The sequence below is a fragment of the Hypomesus nipponensis genome, chromosome 2 (assembly GCF_054491055.1).
Source record: "Hypomesus nipponensis isolate SF chromosome 2, ASM5449105v1, whole genome shotgun sequence".
NCBI lineage: Eukaryota > Metazoa > Chordata > Actinopteri > Osmeriformes > Osmeridae > Hypomesus > Hypomesus nipponensis.
The window spans coordinates 1637501-1652272 of record NC_140362.1 but is presented as its reverse complement, the minus strand read 5'-3'; the positions used below and the strand labels follow the sequence as shown (position 1 = coordinate 1652272).

At 51.7% G+C, this 14772-nt stretch overlaps 1 protein-coding gene and 1 long non-coding RNA gene across 2 annotated transcripts; one reads left to right on the top strand and one right to left on the bottom strand.

Moving 5' to 3' along the window:
- Positions 1-261: 261 nt before the first annotated feature.
- eva1ba (eva-1 homolog Ba (C. elegans)) lies at positions 262-13447 on the bottom strand. Its single transcript, XM_084669188.1, has 3 exons — positions 13042-13447; positions 1667-1760; positions 262-1172 (listed from the first exon to the last, which is right to left on the bottom strand). Exons 2-3 carry the CDS (start codon positions 1731-1733, stop codon positions 739-741), a joined length of 501 nt encoding a protein of 166 aa, XP_084525314.1. The 5' UTR covers positions 1734-1760; positions 13042-13447; the 3' UTR covers positions 262-738.
- On the top strand, positions 6697-7209 carry LOC146300341 (uncharacterized). Its single transcript, XR_014765193.1, has 2 exons — positions 6697-6895; positions 7078-7209. It is a non-coding gene; the product is annotated as an uncharacterized LOC146300341 (long non-coding RNA).
- Positions 13448-14772: the final 1325 nt, after the last annotated feature.

Sequence of the window (14772 nt, the reverse complement as noted above, 5' to 3'; positions counted from 1 at the left end):
AACGTACAAGAGGAAACATCCTCGTTCCAAAAGGACAACAAATAAAAGACCTGCCGTTGTAAAACATTTGGTCCTATTTTCTTGTCGTAAATCATTCAACAGCAGTGGCCTGGTCACCGTACATCAACATTCCTTTTCTTGGTGTTTCAGTCTGAGTTCTGCATGCCCCCCTCGGCCCCCCTCGGCCCCCCTCTGCCCCCCTCGGCCCCCCTCGGCCCCCCTCGGCCCCCCTCGGCCCCCCTCGGCCCCCCTCGGCCCCCCTCGGCCCCCCTCAGTCACGGTCACCATCAGGCCTGGTTCCTGAGGCCAGATGGGGGGCACCACTGGCCCCCAGCCCCCCTTGCTGGGGCACCCCTCACATGACAGGGGGGTTACTCCTAAATGGGGTAGGGGGTTGGGGGATAGAGGGGGGTTATGGGAGGGGAGAGACAGGGGGAGACAGGGTGGAAGAGAGGAGAGGGTGGTGAGGGGAGACAGGAGGAGACAGGGGAATGTGACGGGGGAGGGGAGTAGAGGGGGGAAATAAGGTCTGCTTGAAGTGCAACGTGAACTACTATGAGCCACGCCCGACCATGATTACCATGGCAATGCTGACCTGTAGGCAAGCACCTGGCTCACTCCTTTCCCAGTGTTCTCCATCACCACTCCTGCTGGGTCCTAGAGCCCCTCTGGGGAAGACCCACGGTCCGCCACAGGAAGTGACTGGCCCTGGCAGGATGTGAGGCGGCGGGGGCAGTGTTAGTAGTAGTGAACCCTTCCGATGGTCCCCGTTCCTGAACCCAAAATATCCGGCTGCCCGTTCCTCCAGATCTCGCGTATGATTCGCTCCCTCTCCTCCAATCGCTGCGCCCGCTCCAGCTCCTCGGCAGACGTGAACACGTTCACGCTCAAAGTCCCGTCCGATTGGCTGTGGTGGTTGCCGACGGCGATCTCCGTGCTGGGCAGTGTCGCCGGCGCTTCCACGTCCCCTTCCTCCTCGTCCTCCTCCTCGTCCTCGCTCTCTTCCTCATCCTCATCCTCGCTGAAGTCCTTCAGGCACTTCTTCTCGGGCGCGGGCGGCTTGGCGGCCAGGCGGGGCTTGCAGGAGATGCGTATGACGAGCAGGCACAGGGTGAGCACCAGGCCGAAACACACACCGATCACAAAGTACAGGCCGAAGCTCTCCGGGTTGGCTGTGGGGAGGATACAGGGCCGTCAGATGGTCATAGAGCAGCGGGTCCCAACCCTGGTCCTTGTGCTGCCCTGCATGTTCTAGATGTTTCTCTGCTCCAACACACCTGATTCAAATGAAGCGGTCGTTATCAGGCTTCTGCTGAGCTTGATAATGACCATTTCATTTGAACCAGGTGTGTTGGAAGAGAGAAACGTCTAGAACATGCAGGGCAGGGGGGCCCGAGGACCAGGGATGAAAAAGACAGTCAGAGAAACAAACATCCATGGTTGTTCAAACATTGAATTGTGACTGATGTTAGTCGCTGCATGTGTTTGTTGGTTGCACAAACGTCTAAGAATGAAGCCCTGCTGAGATGAGGTGAAGAAAAAGCGTATCATGTTCTAGTCCTTCAAGTAGACATTCATCAATCATTTAACTGCAACCGTTAAAAGGGTTTTAACCGCTAAATATGCATTCAACGTCAGGTGATTGTGAGAGGGCGTGGTCACTAACCTTTGATGTGTGCGTAGGCCGCCATGCTGCTACTCAGCAGGTCCATCTCCTTCCTCTTCACTTCCATGTCGTCTCCCTGTCTCCCTCCTCACACCTAAACACAACAGTACAGTCAGATCCGCTCCGGGCACACAACCCCTCTCCCGCCCCTCCCCCGCCCCACCCCTCCCCCGCCCCCTCCCCCTGTTCACAGCCCAGCCTGAGTGCTTTACGACACCCCCCCCCCAATGCCACCCTGGCTGTTGTGAGCTGAAGGAAACCCACTGACCACAGCACTTCTCCATGTGTCTCTGGGTGGGTGGGATAGGAGGGCTCCAACTGCCAAACAAAAGCTCTTCTGTGTCCTAAATACCGGCTCTGACCGGGGGGGGCGATGCTCGCGCCACATGGCTCTGTCTCTTCGTGGGCTGGGATAGGCCCCTTTGGAGGGGTCAAGGGTCAAGTCCTCCCAGTCGCCAATGAAAAGCTCTCCCTCTGCCTCCCAAAAATGTCTGTTTGGACTTTCTCCTCCCGGTCACCCAGGAACCTCGTTCCTGATCATACTACGTCCCGGAGTTTCCCCCTCGTCTGCTTCCTGTTTTCTGTCTGACTCGCCTGTCCTCCCAGTCCCCCCAGTGTCGCGGCGGTGACTTCCTCCTCCAGGAGCCTCCAGGAAGTGTCAGGTTTCCCCCAGACCAACCTTGCGCCGTCACGCCCCTCGTGACACACCCACCATCCGCCCTTCCATTTTTGTTTTCAGCCAATCATCTCCAGGATCTCTACGCTACCCCTATCCCACCCCGCTGAATAATCAAGCCTCTCTCTCCCTGTCTGTCTGTCCCTGTCTCTCTCTCCCTGTCTATCTCTCTGTCTCTCTTTCTCCCTCCCTGTCTCTCTCTCTCCCTCTCTGTCTCTCTCTGTCAGCCCCCCCCGACCTCCTCTCCCTCCTCTCTCTCAGCCTGTTTCCAATCTCGGGCCAGGCTGGGGTTTGACTGCATGGAACACTCTACCTCCAGGTCATGTGGTCAGGTTTGGTCTGTCTGTATTTCCTGTGTACCCCCCTCCTCTCTCTCTCTCTCCCCCCCCCCTCTTGTCATACAGCATTTCCTGCTGACTCTGCCCTTTCTCATCCGGCTCGCTATTGTTCAACTTTCCTCTGCTGTGATGACATCATGCCATGGCAATATGGCACAGCGGAGCTTTGAGAAAGAACAGGGGAGGAGGGGGAGGGGGAGGGGGAGGACAACCAGAGGGGCCTTGAACCCTCCAACATGCTAGCATTAGCATTAGCCTGTGACGGCTAACATGCTACACATGTGTTTCGTGTTAGGGCTCCCAGGGGGACAAACATGCAGTTCAGATATGAAGAGATGGCCGACTGCACCCCAGATACACAACCTAGGGGAACAGCTCACACACTATCACACACTATCACACACTATCACACACTATCACACACTATCACACACTATCACACACTATCACACGCTAAGTATTTCCATGTGGTTTTTCAGAGATCATAACAATCCACAAAAAGTGAACCTAACCGCATGTTTGGGTTTTAATTCCTCACCCTAATTGCGCACGCTGATAACCTCCAAGGCAATGGTTTGCATGCTGAAAATAGCTATGATTTATGAAGTATTTATTTGTGCTTATTTGTTGATGCTGGAGTTTGGAAAAGGCAGGCAGATTCCAGAGGACGCACACATGTTAACCACATGCAGGCAGACTGTATCGTCCGCCGCACGAGCCTTGAGAGAGTAGAAACCGTTTGAGCAGTCAGACGTGAGGAGCCAAGCACTGCAGATTGTAGACGGATGAAGTGTAAATCTCACAAACAGTTTAGCTCTTATGGCTGGCTGGGCCTGTCCTGGTTAAGGGGGTTATGAGAAGTGGAATTTCATACTGAATGATGGAGTCTCTTTCTCTCTCTATTGAAGGCCGAGTCCTCGGCTTCTCTGGTCAAACAGTTCATTTGGCTGCCCTGAGACAAGAGCAAACACACACACACACAGACGTCAGACCACATCACATCCCAACTCACTGAGGCGTTTGCAACACAAACAATGACGGGCCTTTTGCTGTTGCCGCGGGATACTGGACCGTGCTAGAGACAGGAAGCAGGGTTTCTCCGTCACAATACAGCAGACGGGTCCTGCAAGCATGTTTACACACGTCCCAGCATGTTTACACACGCACGTCACAACAAGCACACGTCCCTCCAAGCTCAATGAGAGAGCTCCTGCTCTTTCACAAGTGGATGCTTCTCAAGCTAGGTTCGATCCATTCAAATCAAATCAAACTTTATTTGTCCAGCCGTTTTAAACGAGCCTTGTCACAGAGGGCTTGACCTCTGAAGAAGAAGAAGAAGAAGATGAGGACAAACTCCCAAGAAAGCTCAGAGAGGTTTTTTTTAAACCTCTGGAGGAGATAGTCAGTGAGGGATCCTCTCCTGTAGACAGCCTCGGACACAGAGAGGGGCTGGGGATAGACCACTGAACACAGTCATGCAGTCAACATAGAGAGGAAAGTTTAAGAGAGTGAGCAAGTGAATGAATGGTGAGGCATCGATGTGCAGATTTATATATTTTTCTGTGAAACTGGAGGAGAGAGAGAGAACAGGGGGTCTAACCAGACCAGAGACTTGAGCTCTCATCTATCTCTAACATGTGCATCTCTAGTCTTGTTCAAGCTTGAGTTAATTTACGTCAATAGCATTGACTCCCTGCTGCTGGTGTGACTGAAATACTCTTGCTCTCTCTTTGGTGTAAATGAAATGCTGTCTCTCTCTCCCTCTTTCTTTCTTTCTTTCTTTCTTTCTTTCTTTCTTTCTTTCTTTCTTTCTTTCTTTCTTTCTTTCTTTCTTTCTTTCTCTCTCTCCCTCTTTCTCTCCCTCTTTCTCTCCCTCCCTCCCTCCCTCCCTCCCTCCCTCCCTCCCTCCCTCCCTCCCTCCCTCCCTCCCTCCCTCCCTCCCTCCCTCCCTCCCTCCCTCTCTCTCTCTCTCTCTCTCTCTCTCTCTCTCTCTCTCTCTCTCTCTCTCTCTCTCTCTCTCTCCTCTCTCTTTCTGTCTCATTCCTCTGTCTCTCTCTCTCTCTCTCTCTGGTCTGACTGAACCCAGCCCAGCCAGGTGCGGGAGGAGTGGTGAGATGTGCTGTGATCTCTCTCTGCCAGGCCTCTGACTTGGTTTAACTGAGCCTGTGTGCTGTAGATCTGGACCCGTCTGGCTGCAGATGGCTGTGTGCCAGCTGAGATCATACGCACACCAGCTCTGGATTCAGACCCAGACACACCAGCTCTGGATTCAGACCCAGACACACCAGCTCTGGATGTTCAGAGTCCACTGTGCGTTGCTTTGGTTGAAAGCGTCTGTTAACTGGATGTCAAATGTGAGCGTATTCCCCATGTCTCATGTCCCACTCTGTTTACACTGAAGCTCTGGGTTCACAATGGCAAACACACAAGTGGTCACTGTCACTGTCGGTTCCCATGGTGACCCCCCCCCCGCCCCCCCCCGCCCTCCCCCAGCCGTTCAGACACGATAATCTGGCTTTGTTTCTACAGTCTCCCGACTGTGGAGATCAGCACACTTCCTGTTGTACTTCCTTCCTGTTTGGACAGAAAAAGGTCATCTACTCTCTGTTGAATTCCAGCTCAGATACTGGAAACTATTCACAACAGCCAGCCAGTCAGTCAGTCAGTCAGCCAGTCAGTCAACTAGCCAGACAACCAGCCAACTAGTTAGCCAGTCAGTCAGCTAAAGACATTCATCTCCATACATTATAACTCAATAAACATATATTTTTTTATGTATTTCCCTGAAGAGTATAATATACAAAATAATACAAATCACAATAATATGTTGTCCCTGAGGTCAAAGGTCAAAAAGGTTATAAAGGTAATTGTCTCACACTGGAATGCAACAAAACCTCATCAGGTCATCTGTAAGAGCTGGATTTAATGGCAACCGGAGACCCTGTTTAAAGCTGATCTAAACACTTACCAACCTTTACTGTTGTTTTGTTGTGTTCCTTTTCCCCCCCAGGAGGAGATTATGAGCAGACCCACTCCTTCCACATCCCCCATCCCATGACTCAACCTTCAGTCATTCTCTCCATGTGACTTCACTTCCATGGTATCGGTTTCCATAGCAGATGTTGATGTAAACCCGAGGGATTGAAGACATACAGACCCTGAACCTTTAAGACGTTCAAGGGACCTTGAGAGCTGGAAATACTGGGACTTGTTGCTCCTTCAAAGAGGGTTACCCAGGAAAACATAAATAAATAAACATTTATCATTTTGTGATAGTAAAGGTGGCAGGCAAAAACACTCGGACAGAGAGATCAGTGAAACCAAAGGACTTGGTAGACATGCAGCGATTTAACATCCTACAGAATGGCGTCATCTATCGTAATGTAAACAGTTCGGACCTTCATCAACGAGCGTGTGGGAAAAGAGCACGTCTTATCTCCTCTGGACGTGGCCCGAAAACAGGACCCGCCATCCGTGGATGAGAAGGGACGGGATAACTGGATGAGAAAGAAAATACAGAGAAGTTCATCCAAGAATCAAGATGTTGGTCAAAAGGATGAGTTATTTATGTGAGGCCAAAAGAGCTGTTGTTGGGATGGAGGCCAAGACAAACAACGTGCGGTTAGAGTCCTGGAGAGACTTCCGCTTCTGTTCCTGACAGAGCGCTGTTGTTTCCGCAGCGACGACGGACCAGTACTGTCACACGGCGTGATATTTCTGTCGTCTACGTGAAGAAGACCAAAATGGCCTTTCCTTCCTTCAGGGTCTGGATCCTTCCTTCAGGGTCTGGATCCTTCCTTCAGGGTCTGGATCCTTCCTTTAGGGTCTGGATCCTTTCGTCTGGACCAGAGCTACGCCCTGTCACACAACAGCACAGCCTACGGCGTCCCAAAAGCACAGGACTCCATGATGGGCCCTGACCAGGCTGCCTGTCTGATTGATGGACTGCTCTCTGACATGGACAGGCCGTGGAAGCCAACAAGAGTTTGTCCTCTTCGGCGCCAAACAGAAGCTGTTTTCCCCAGACACTCACAGGAAGTTATAAACCATCAAAAACAAAACTGTGAACCTCAGAAGTGTCCATCCACGACAGAGAACTGCTCACAGCCTCAGAGTTCCATTTATTCAGGGAGTTGAGCCATAATTGAGTCTGGAAATGAGGATGTTGAAAGACAGATTGCGCAGGCAAGGGAGTGTGGCCGACTTTACTCCGAGGTAATGACACACTCAGGACCACAGAAAGAAGAGACTAAGTTTGACACCTAGAATTTCCTTACAGCCACAAGAATGTACTGGCACAATATACAGTCTCATGAGGCTGTGTCTGGCGCAGGGCTTCAGGGACTGAACGAGTCTAGATTTAAATTAAATCATTCCTCATTGTTTTTCTTACACAGAAACCTCCTCAACCGTGTCGGGCTAGATCAGAGAGACTGATGTTGTGAAGGAATCCTGAGAACAATTTATACCATGCATCAAGTCTACCCTGGATATGTAGCCTAGGCCTACATAAAAAATAAAAAAAATCATCCCTGTTTTCGGTCTTTGCTTTTGGTTCTGCTACCGAGAGAAAATCCGTCTGGACTTAATGATCCATGGTAGCTAATTAAGGTCTCAGAAGAATTTATCTAGAGAAGTGATGTATTCACTGTTCTCATCTCACGCAGTCTTTTCTTTTCCACTTGACTTCCTGCTAGAATGTTCTATGCTGCACTATGCTACGCCATGCTATGCTACGCTATGCTGTGCTACGCTATGCTGTGCTATGCTACGCTAATACAGCCCTAGAATAAAGCCGGTCTGCGTTTTTCCTCACAAAAGCTCAACAGTTCCACAAGTAGCAGAAACGAAGGTTAATAGCAATCCCCTGCTGCTCATAAGCCCAAACGACCTGAATGTGTATCACAGAAGCGTCTCCTGGACTCTAGCAGCTCTGTGGGAGTGCTTTTCCAGGCTGTCTCAGACAGACCCCGGAGGACTCTCCCCAACCGTGAGCCGTGCCAGCTAAGATCTCCTGACCATGTTCTGGCCTGGAGAGCAGAGAGCGTCCAAGGAAGGAAGTAGGAGACCTGTGCGGGAAGTTGAAGCTCTCTTCCCAAAACCACAAAGGTGCAGGCAGTAACTTTCCACTCTATGAACAATGACACTTCTATGAGTGGGGCCAGTGGTCTATGTTCTGTGTGTTCTATGTTCCCTGTGTTCTGTCTCCTGTGTTTGCAGAGTTCTTTTCCAGTGAGCTGGTATGTGGGGAAGGCATTCTGTCTTGAAGGCCATTGAGGGCTTTCTCATAACCTTGGAAGAAACCTTGCTACGGTCGGGGAGGCGGGAGGCGATGGAAGGGGAGGTAGGGGAGGGGGTGGGGTAAGAAAGGGGGAGGAGGGGAGGAGGGGAGGAGGGGAGGAGGGGAGGTGGTGGGTGAAGGAAGGGGGAGGACGGGAGGAGGTGGGTGAAGGAAGGGGGAGGACGGGAGGTGGTGGGGTAAGGAAGGGGGAGGAGGGGAGGAGGGGAGGTGATGGGTGAAGGAAGGGGGAGGATGGGAGGTGGTGGGGTAAGGAAGGGGGAGGAGGGGGCGGAGGGGAGGTGGTGGGTGAAGGAAGGGGGAGGAGGGGGAGGTGGTGGGTGAAGGAAGGGGGAGGAGGGGAGGTGGTGGGTGAAGGAAGGGGGAGGAGGGGAGGTGGTGGGGTAAGGAAGGGGGAGGAGGGGAGGAGGGGAGGTGGTGGGGTAAGGAAAGGGGAGGACGGGAGGTGGTGGGATAAGGAATGGGGAGGAAAGGGAGAGGAGTCCGAGGAGGAGGCAGGAGCTACATGTGGTGACCATCAGCTGGGTGATATGGTGCAGTCAGCATGGGCTCACCTGGAGACCACTTCACTGGGTCAGGACCTCCTAAACCAGGAGGAACACAAGCACTGGGCCCCCAGGAGGAACACTGGGCCCCCAGGAGGAACACTGGGCCCCCAGGAGGGGCACTGGGCCCCCAGGAGGAACACTGGGCCCCCAGGAGGAACACTGGGCCCCCAGGAGGGGCACTGGGCCCCCAGGAGGAACAATGGGCCCCCAGGAGGGGCACTGGGCCCCCAGGAGGAACACTGGGCCCCCAGGAGGGGCACTGGCCCCCCAGGAGGAACACTGGGCCCCCAGGAGGAACACTGGGCCCCCAGGAGGAACAATGGCCCCCCAGGAGGGGCACTGAGCCCCCAGGAGGAACACTGGGCCCTTAGGAGGAACACTGGGCCCTTAGGAGGAACACTGGCCCCCCAGGAGGGGCACTGGGCCCCCAGGAGGAACACTGGGCCCCCAGGAGGAACACTGGCCCCCCAGGAGGGGCACTGAGCCCCCAGCTCCATGCAGTGGAAGCAGAAGATCAGGGCTCTTGATGACTCATAGACCCTGTCAAGGCTGGAACGCCTCAGTGCATCCTGCTATCTGAACCTTCTAATCAAACTCAGTCAGGTATTCTCTATGCAGCCCCTTGGATGTAAGTTAGTAAGTAAGTAAGTTAGTAAGTAAGTGGAACATTTCAAATAGGAAACATGACAAACAACCATAAAAAACCCTCGACTAACTAAAATCCTGCTTGAATAGCAAAGTGTTGAGTTGCTTTTTAAATTCTTTCGCTCTCTGAGAGAGAGAAAAAGACGAAGGGGGGAGAAAAAGAGAGAGGCAGTAAGAGAAACAGAAAGAAAAAGAGGAAGAGAGAGAGAGAAGCAGTTTGAGAAACAGAGACATAGAGAGATAGAGAGGGTGTATCGTAGAGAGAGTGAAAGAGAAGAGCAGTCGGAGAAACAGAACGAGAAAGAGGTAAGTGATCCCCTACACTGGCTGTGCCAGCTTGTCAGAGCTTCCACACTACTCACTGCACACTTCACTAAACCCCTGGAAGGACACGGATGGTTTCTACAAGAGACATGAACCAGAGAGAGAGATCTGTAGTCCCAAAGGGCTGCCAGGGGTGCAGGGGCGGATGGAGGTGAGGGTCTGGGGGCAGGGGTGGGGGGCAGGGGTGGGGGGCAGGGGTGGGGGGAGGTGAGGTGAGGTTCTGGGGGTGGGTGGACATGAGGGTCTGGGGGTGGGGGTAGGGGGTGGGGGGTGGGGGGTGGGGGGCAGGGGTTACAAGTGTGCATGTGGGGGTTAATAGATAGCAGATGTTGGTCTGAGGGAGACAGAGAGCTTTTCTATGTAAATCCACAGGAGATCTCTCATGCTTCTCTTATTCATATGGATGATCTTCACTGCAGTCAATCACCTCAGCATACACACAGCACTGCATCCCTCATCCAGTTACATCATTCCCTAAGGACTCAAGCAGTAGAGTGTGTGCGTCCATTCCTTTGTGTGTGTGTGTGTGTGTGTGTATTCTTACCTAATTTGATGTGTGTGCACAATTGTGTTTGAATGTGTGTGTGTTTCAATGTGAGAGAATACATCTGTTTGAGTGAGTGTATGTGTGTATCTTTGAGTGTGTGTGTGTGTGTGTATCTTTGAGTGTGTGAGTGTGTGCATCTTTGAGTGAATGTGTGTGTCAATCTTTGAGTGTGTGTAGTCTCACCCTCTCTCCAGCTCCCCCAGACCCCTCAGGTGATCCCAGTCTTAAGCTCCAATAGCAAAGCAGGGATCCCTGCCGTCTGATTGGTCCAGCCCTGACCAGAACCACACAACCTGAGGCTGCCCATGCACTAACCAGGCTGTGACACTTGCTCCAGGAGCTATGCTGGTTGGCTGTACTTTACAATCACACATCTCAAGCAGAGCGGTCAGAGTTGGATTGTGGTGATCATGTGAATTTCCATTCTTGTGAGGCTTTTCAAATACCTTTAAAAAAAAAAAAAAGGTAGTTGTGATAGGGCAGAGGTGTGGTGATAGAGTAGAGGTGTGGTGATAGAGTAGAGGTGTGGTGATAGAGTAGAGGTGTGGTGATAGAGTAGAGGTGTGGTGATAGAGTAGAGGTGTGGTGATAGAGTAGAGGTGTGGTGATGGTGATAGAGTAGAGGTGTAGTGATAGAGTAGAGGTGTGGTGATAGAGTAGAGGTGTGGTGATAGAGTAGAGGTGTGGTGATGGTGATAGAGTAGAGGTGTGGTGATAGAGTAGAGGTATGGTGATAGAGTAGAGGTGTGGTGATAGAGTAGAGGTGTGGTGATAGAGTAGAGGTGTGGTGATAGAGTAGAGGTGTGGTGATGGTGATAGAGTAGAGGTGTGGTGATAGAGTAGAGGTGTGGTGATAGAGTAGAGGTGTGGTGATGGTGATAGAGTAGAGGTGTGGTGATAGAGTAGAGGTGTGGTGATAGAGTAGAGGTGTGGTGATAGAGTAGAGGTGTGGTGATATAGCAGAGGTGTGGTGATAGAGCAGAGGTGTGGTGATAGAGTAGAGGTGTGGTGATAGAGCAGAGGTGTGGTGATAGAGTAGAGGTGTGGTGATAGAGTAGAGGTGTGGTGATAGAGTAGAGGTGTGGTGATGGTGATAGAGTAGAGGTGTGGTGATAGAGTAGAGGTGTGGTGATAGAGTAGAGGTGTGGTGATGGTGATAGAGTAGAGGTGTGGTGATAGAGTAGAGGTGTGGTGATAGAGTAGAGGTATGGTGATAGAGTAGAGGTGTGGTGATAGAGTAGAGGTGTGGTGATAGAGTAGAGGTGTGGTGATAGAGTAGAGGTGTGGTGATGGTGATAGAGTAGAGGTGTGGTGATAGAGTAGAGGTGTGGTGATAGAGTAGAGGTATGGTGATAGAGTAGAGGTGTGGTGATAGAGTAGAGGTGTGGTGATAGAGTAGAGGTGTGGTGATGGTGATAGAGTAGAGGTGTGGTGATAGAGTAGAGGTGTGGTGATAGAGTAGAGGTGTGGTGATGGTGATAGAGTAGAGGTGTGGTGATAGAGTAGAGGTGTGGTGATAGAGTAGAGGTGTGGTGATAGAGTAGAGGTGTGGTGATAGAGCAGAGGTGTGGTGATAGAGCAGAGGTGTGGTGATAGAGTAGAGGTGTGGTGATAGAGTAGAGGTGTGGTGATGGTTGTGGTCTTTAGTTGATTAGTAGCCAGTGTGGACTGGTGCTGGACCTTGCCCTATCTCTACCTAACATGATCTGCACACTCCAACGCCCTGGTTAATGTTTTTTACCCAAATGCTCAAGAGTAAACAGAAGGGAGAGAGGACAGCCTTGGGTAAACCTGGCAAGATCTAACAAGTCAAACACGCCCTGGAATAGAGCAGAGTCTGGCGTAGTCCAGAGGTCAGAGGTCAAACACAGCCTAAAAGAGAGCAGGGTCTAGCCTTGGGAAAGGTCACAGGTCAAACAGTCTTGGCAAAGGTCAGTTCTGCAGGATTGTGGATAAAGCCACTTTAGACAGAGACCTCTTCCTGGTCTCCTGAAGTCACCTCCACCATGTTAGTCCTCCTACTGATGTATACTAGTTATCCTCCCTCAGGCCTTCCTCCTGGCACCTGGGAGACCAGCCTGGGCCTGACCCCTGACCCCCCAGGCCATGTCCACCCCAGGAGCAGATAAGGCCCAGTGCTAACACAGCAGGAGGGGTCTACAGAACAAGGGGGTGCTGGGATAAACAGCAGGGAGATCACAGAGAAGTCAGTCGTAAAAAACACCTTTGGTGTGTGTGTGGGATGTCTGTGTGTGTGGGTGGGGGGTGTGTGTGGGGGGGTGTGGGGGTGTGGGTGTGGGTTATTCACTCCTTTGTTTATCTGACGGTAGGCTTCCCGCCCACAGAGATACAGTCACCGTGTTAACCCCAGAATGTAAACATCTCACAGTGATAAGAGGAACTGACCTCTGACCTCCACCAGTCCTGACGCTGAGGGTTCAGGTCAACTCGGACTGCACGGGACTGTCAAGTGGTCAGTCTTGTGTGTGTGTGTGTGTGTCTGTGAAAGGGACTCACATCAGTGGGTGTGTGTTTGTACAGTTTGAGTATGTGTGTGCGTTTGTGAGTGTACAGTTTGAATGTGTGTCCTAGCCTATGTTCTGTGTTCCATGTGCTTGCATGTGTTCTATCTTCTAGCCTGTGTTCTGTATACTAGCATGTGTATCAGACCAGCCCTACTGCACGCGTGCAGAACCATGCGTAGATCCCCTCTAGCTCCACACTCTCCCTCTCCACAAGGACAAACTATTCTGTCACTTCTACCTGTCTGCTGTGTAGTGTAGCTTATCTGCTGAAGTCATGGCACAGTATGTTACGTTTGCATTCACAGTGTCTTCTTTTGTTCTGTGTAGTCTTCTGTAGCTCTGTGTTGTTTTATGTATCGACAATAAAAAGCCACTTGAACACTTGAACTTGAGACACACCAAACACAAGACCAAACCAGCTTACAGAGAACACACACCTGCATCGCACACGGGTGAACGAGAGGCTAACTCACCAGGACTCAAGCAGAAGTCTCTCCAGAATGAATCATTCCTGTCAGAGAAAGTTAAACTCGAAAGCCCGGTCAGACCGATCCACGTGTTGCCTCCAGGTTTGAAAAGTAACGGTGTGGGTCTTCCTCTGTCTTCTTCTCTGGGGGTGCTGGGGCTGTTGTCAGGGTCACTCCAGGGAGACGATTCGGGGGTTCAGGGTTGAGGAGGAAAGGGAGGAAAAGGAGGGGTTGTCCTCTCTTTGACAGCGTGAGCAGATCTCTCTCCTCCCGACTCCACTACAACACGCAAGGCTGTCTTACTGGCTTGCAGAGAGAGAGAGAGAGAGAGAGAGAGAGAGAGAGAGAGAGAGGGTGAGAGAGAGAGAGGGTGAGAGAGAGAGACATAAAGAGAGCTAGTCAGAGACTGTATGAGAGAAGGAACGGGGGGAAAAAGTTGGAACAACCAAAAAGGGGCAGGCTCTGTTTGGAGAGAGGGAGGGGAGGAGGGAGGGGAGGAGGGAGGGGAGGAGGGAGGGAGGGGGGGGTCTTTCCCACCGTTGTTAAGGAAACAGGCAGGAAAAGCCAACCCCAGGCAAATTAGCCAGCACAGATTTTCCACTGTGACAACAGAGCGACAGCAAACAGCACAGGACAGACACGGGCACAGAGTAGGGCTTGTTTACAGTCAGAGCAGCATATAAGAGCCACAGGTAAGAAACCAAACAACACTGTTTAGAGCGTTTGATGGAAATTCTAACATTGTGTGAAGGACAAAAATATATGATATCCTCTGAGCACAATGACAAGTCCCTTTTTGAAGAAACGTGTTAATCGTTAACAGTTATCAGGGAGAAAAACATGATCATTGCCCAGTGGAAGGGATTCCTAAAACTCAACATGTGTAGGACTGTGTATCTTTCCACATGACACTGAGTGATACACACAAGGCCATCATGCTCTGTGCTCAGGGTGATGGGAGACCTCAGCCATCTGCCTCCATGCCAGTCATGATAGCAGCAAGCCTGTCCTGTCTCCTCCCTCTCCCCCTCTCTCCCCTCTGTCTCCTCCCTCTCCCCCTCTCTCCCCTCTGTCTCCTCCCTCTCCCCCTCTCTCCCCTCTGTCTCCTCCCTCTCCCCCCTGACTCCCCCCTCTCTGTCTCCCCTCTTTCGCTCCTTCTCTCTCCCACCTCCCAGAGCGAGCATTGTGGTCTTCTAACTCACTGGAGTGCTCCCTGCCATGGATTCAACTCTTTCATTTCACAGAGATGAAATCAATAGAGAAAGCCTTGAGTCCCCGTTTCTCTCAAGGAGCAGAACAGTTGAAGCGACCCGCCCAGGAGAGAGAGGGAGAGAGAGAGAGAGAGAGAGACAGAGAGAGGGAGAGAGAGAGGGAGAGAGAGAGAGAGAGAGAGAGAGAGAGAGAGAGAGAGAGAGAGAGAGAAAGAGAGAGAGAGAGACAGGGTGATGGAGGCTGACAGGGTGATGGAGGCTGACAGGGTGATGGAGGCTGACAGGGTGGAGGATGTCTCCAGCTGGACTCCTCACTTCTCCTGGATCAGGCTTCAGACCCCATCTCTCCAAGCCAAACATCCTCTCTCCTCCCAGCCCTCCAGCTCTCCCCTTCAGCCTCTTCTCACAGAAAATGTTGTAGAAGAAAGAGAAAGAGAGAAAGAGATAGAGAGAGGCAGAGAGAGAGAGCAGAGAGGGAATATATCTCCAGCTTGTTTCTCTCCGGCGAGGGTTCATGCTGAGAGAA

Bases quoted from the DNA above. Each gene is read 5' to 3' on its own strand.
- eva1ba (XM_084669188.1), bottom strand. From the start codon at position 1,733: ATGGAAGTGAAGAGGAAGGAGATGGACCTGCTGAGTAGCAGCATGGCG. The intron at 1,173-1,666 runs GTTAGTGACCAC...TCCTCCCCACAG, and splicing joins GGCCTACGCACACATCAAAG to CCAACCCGGAGAGCTTCGGC.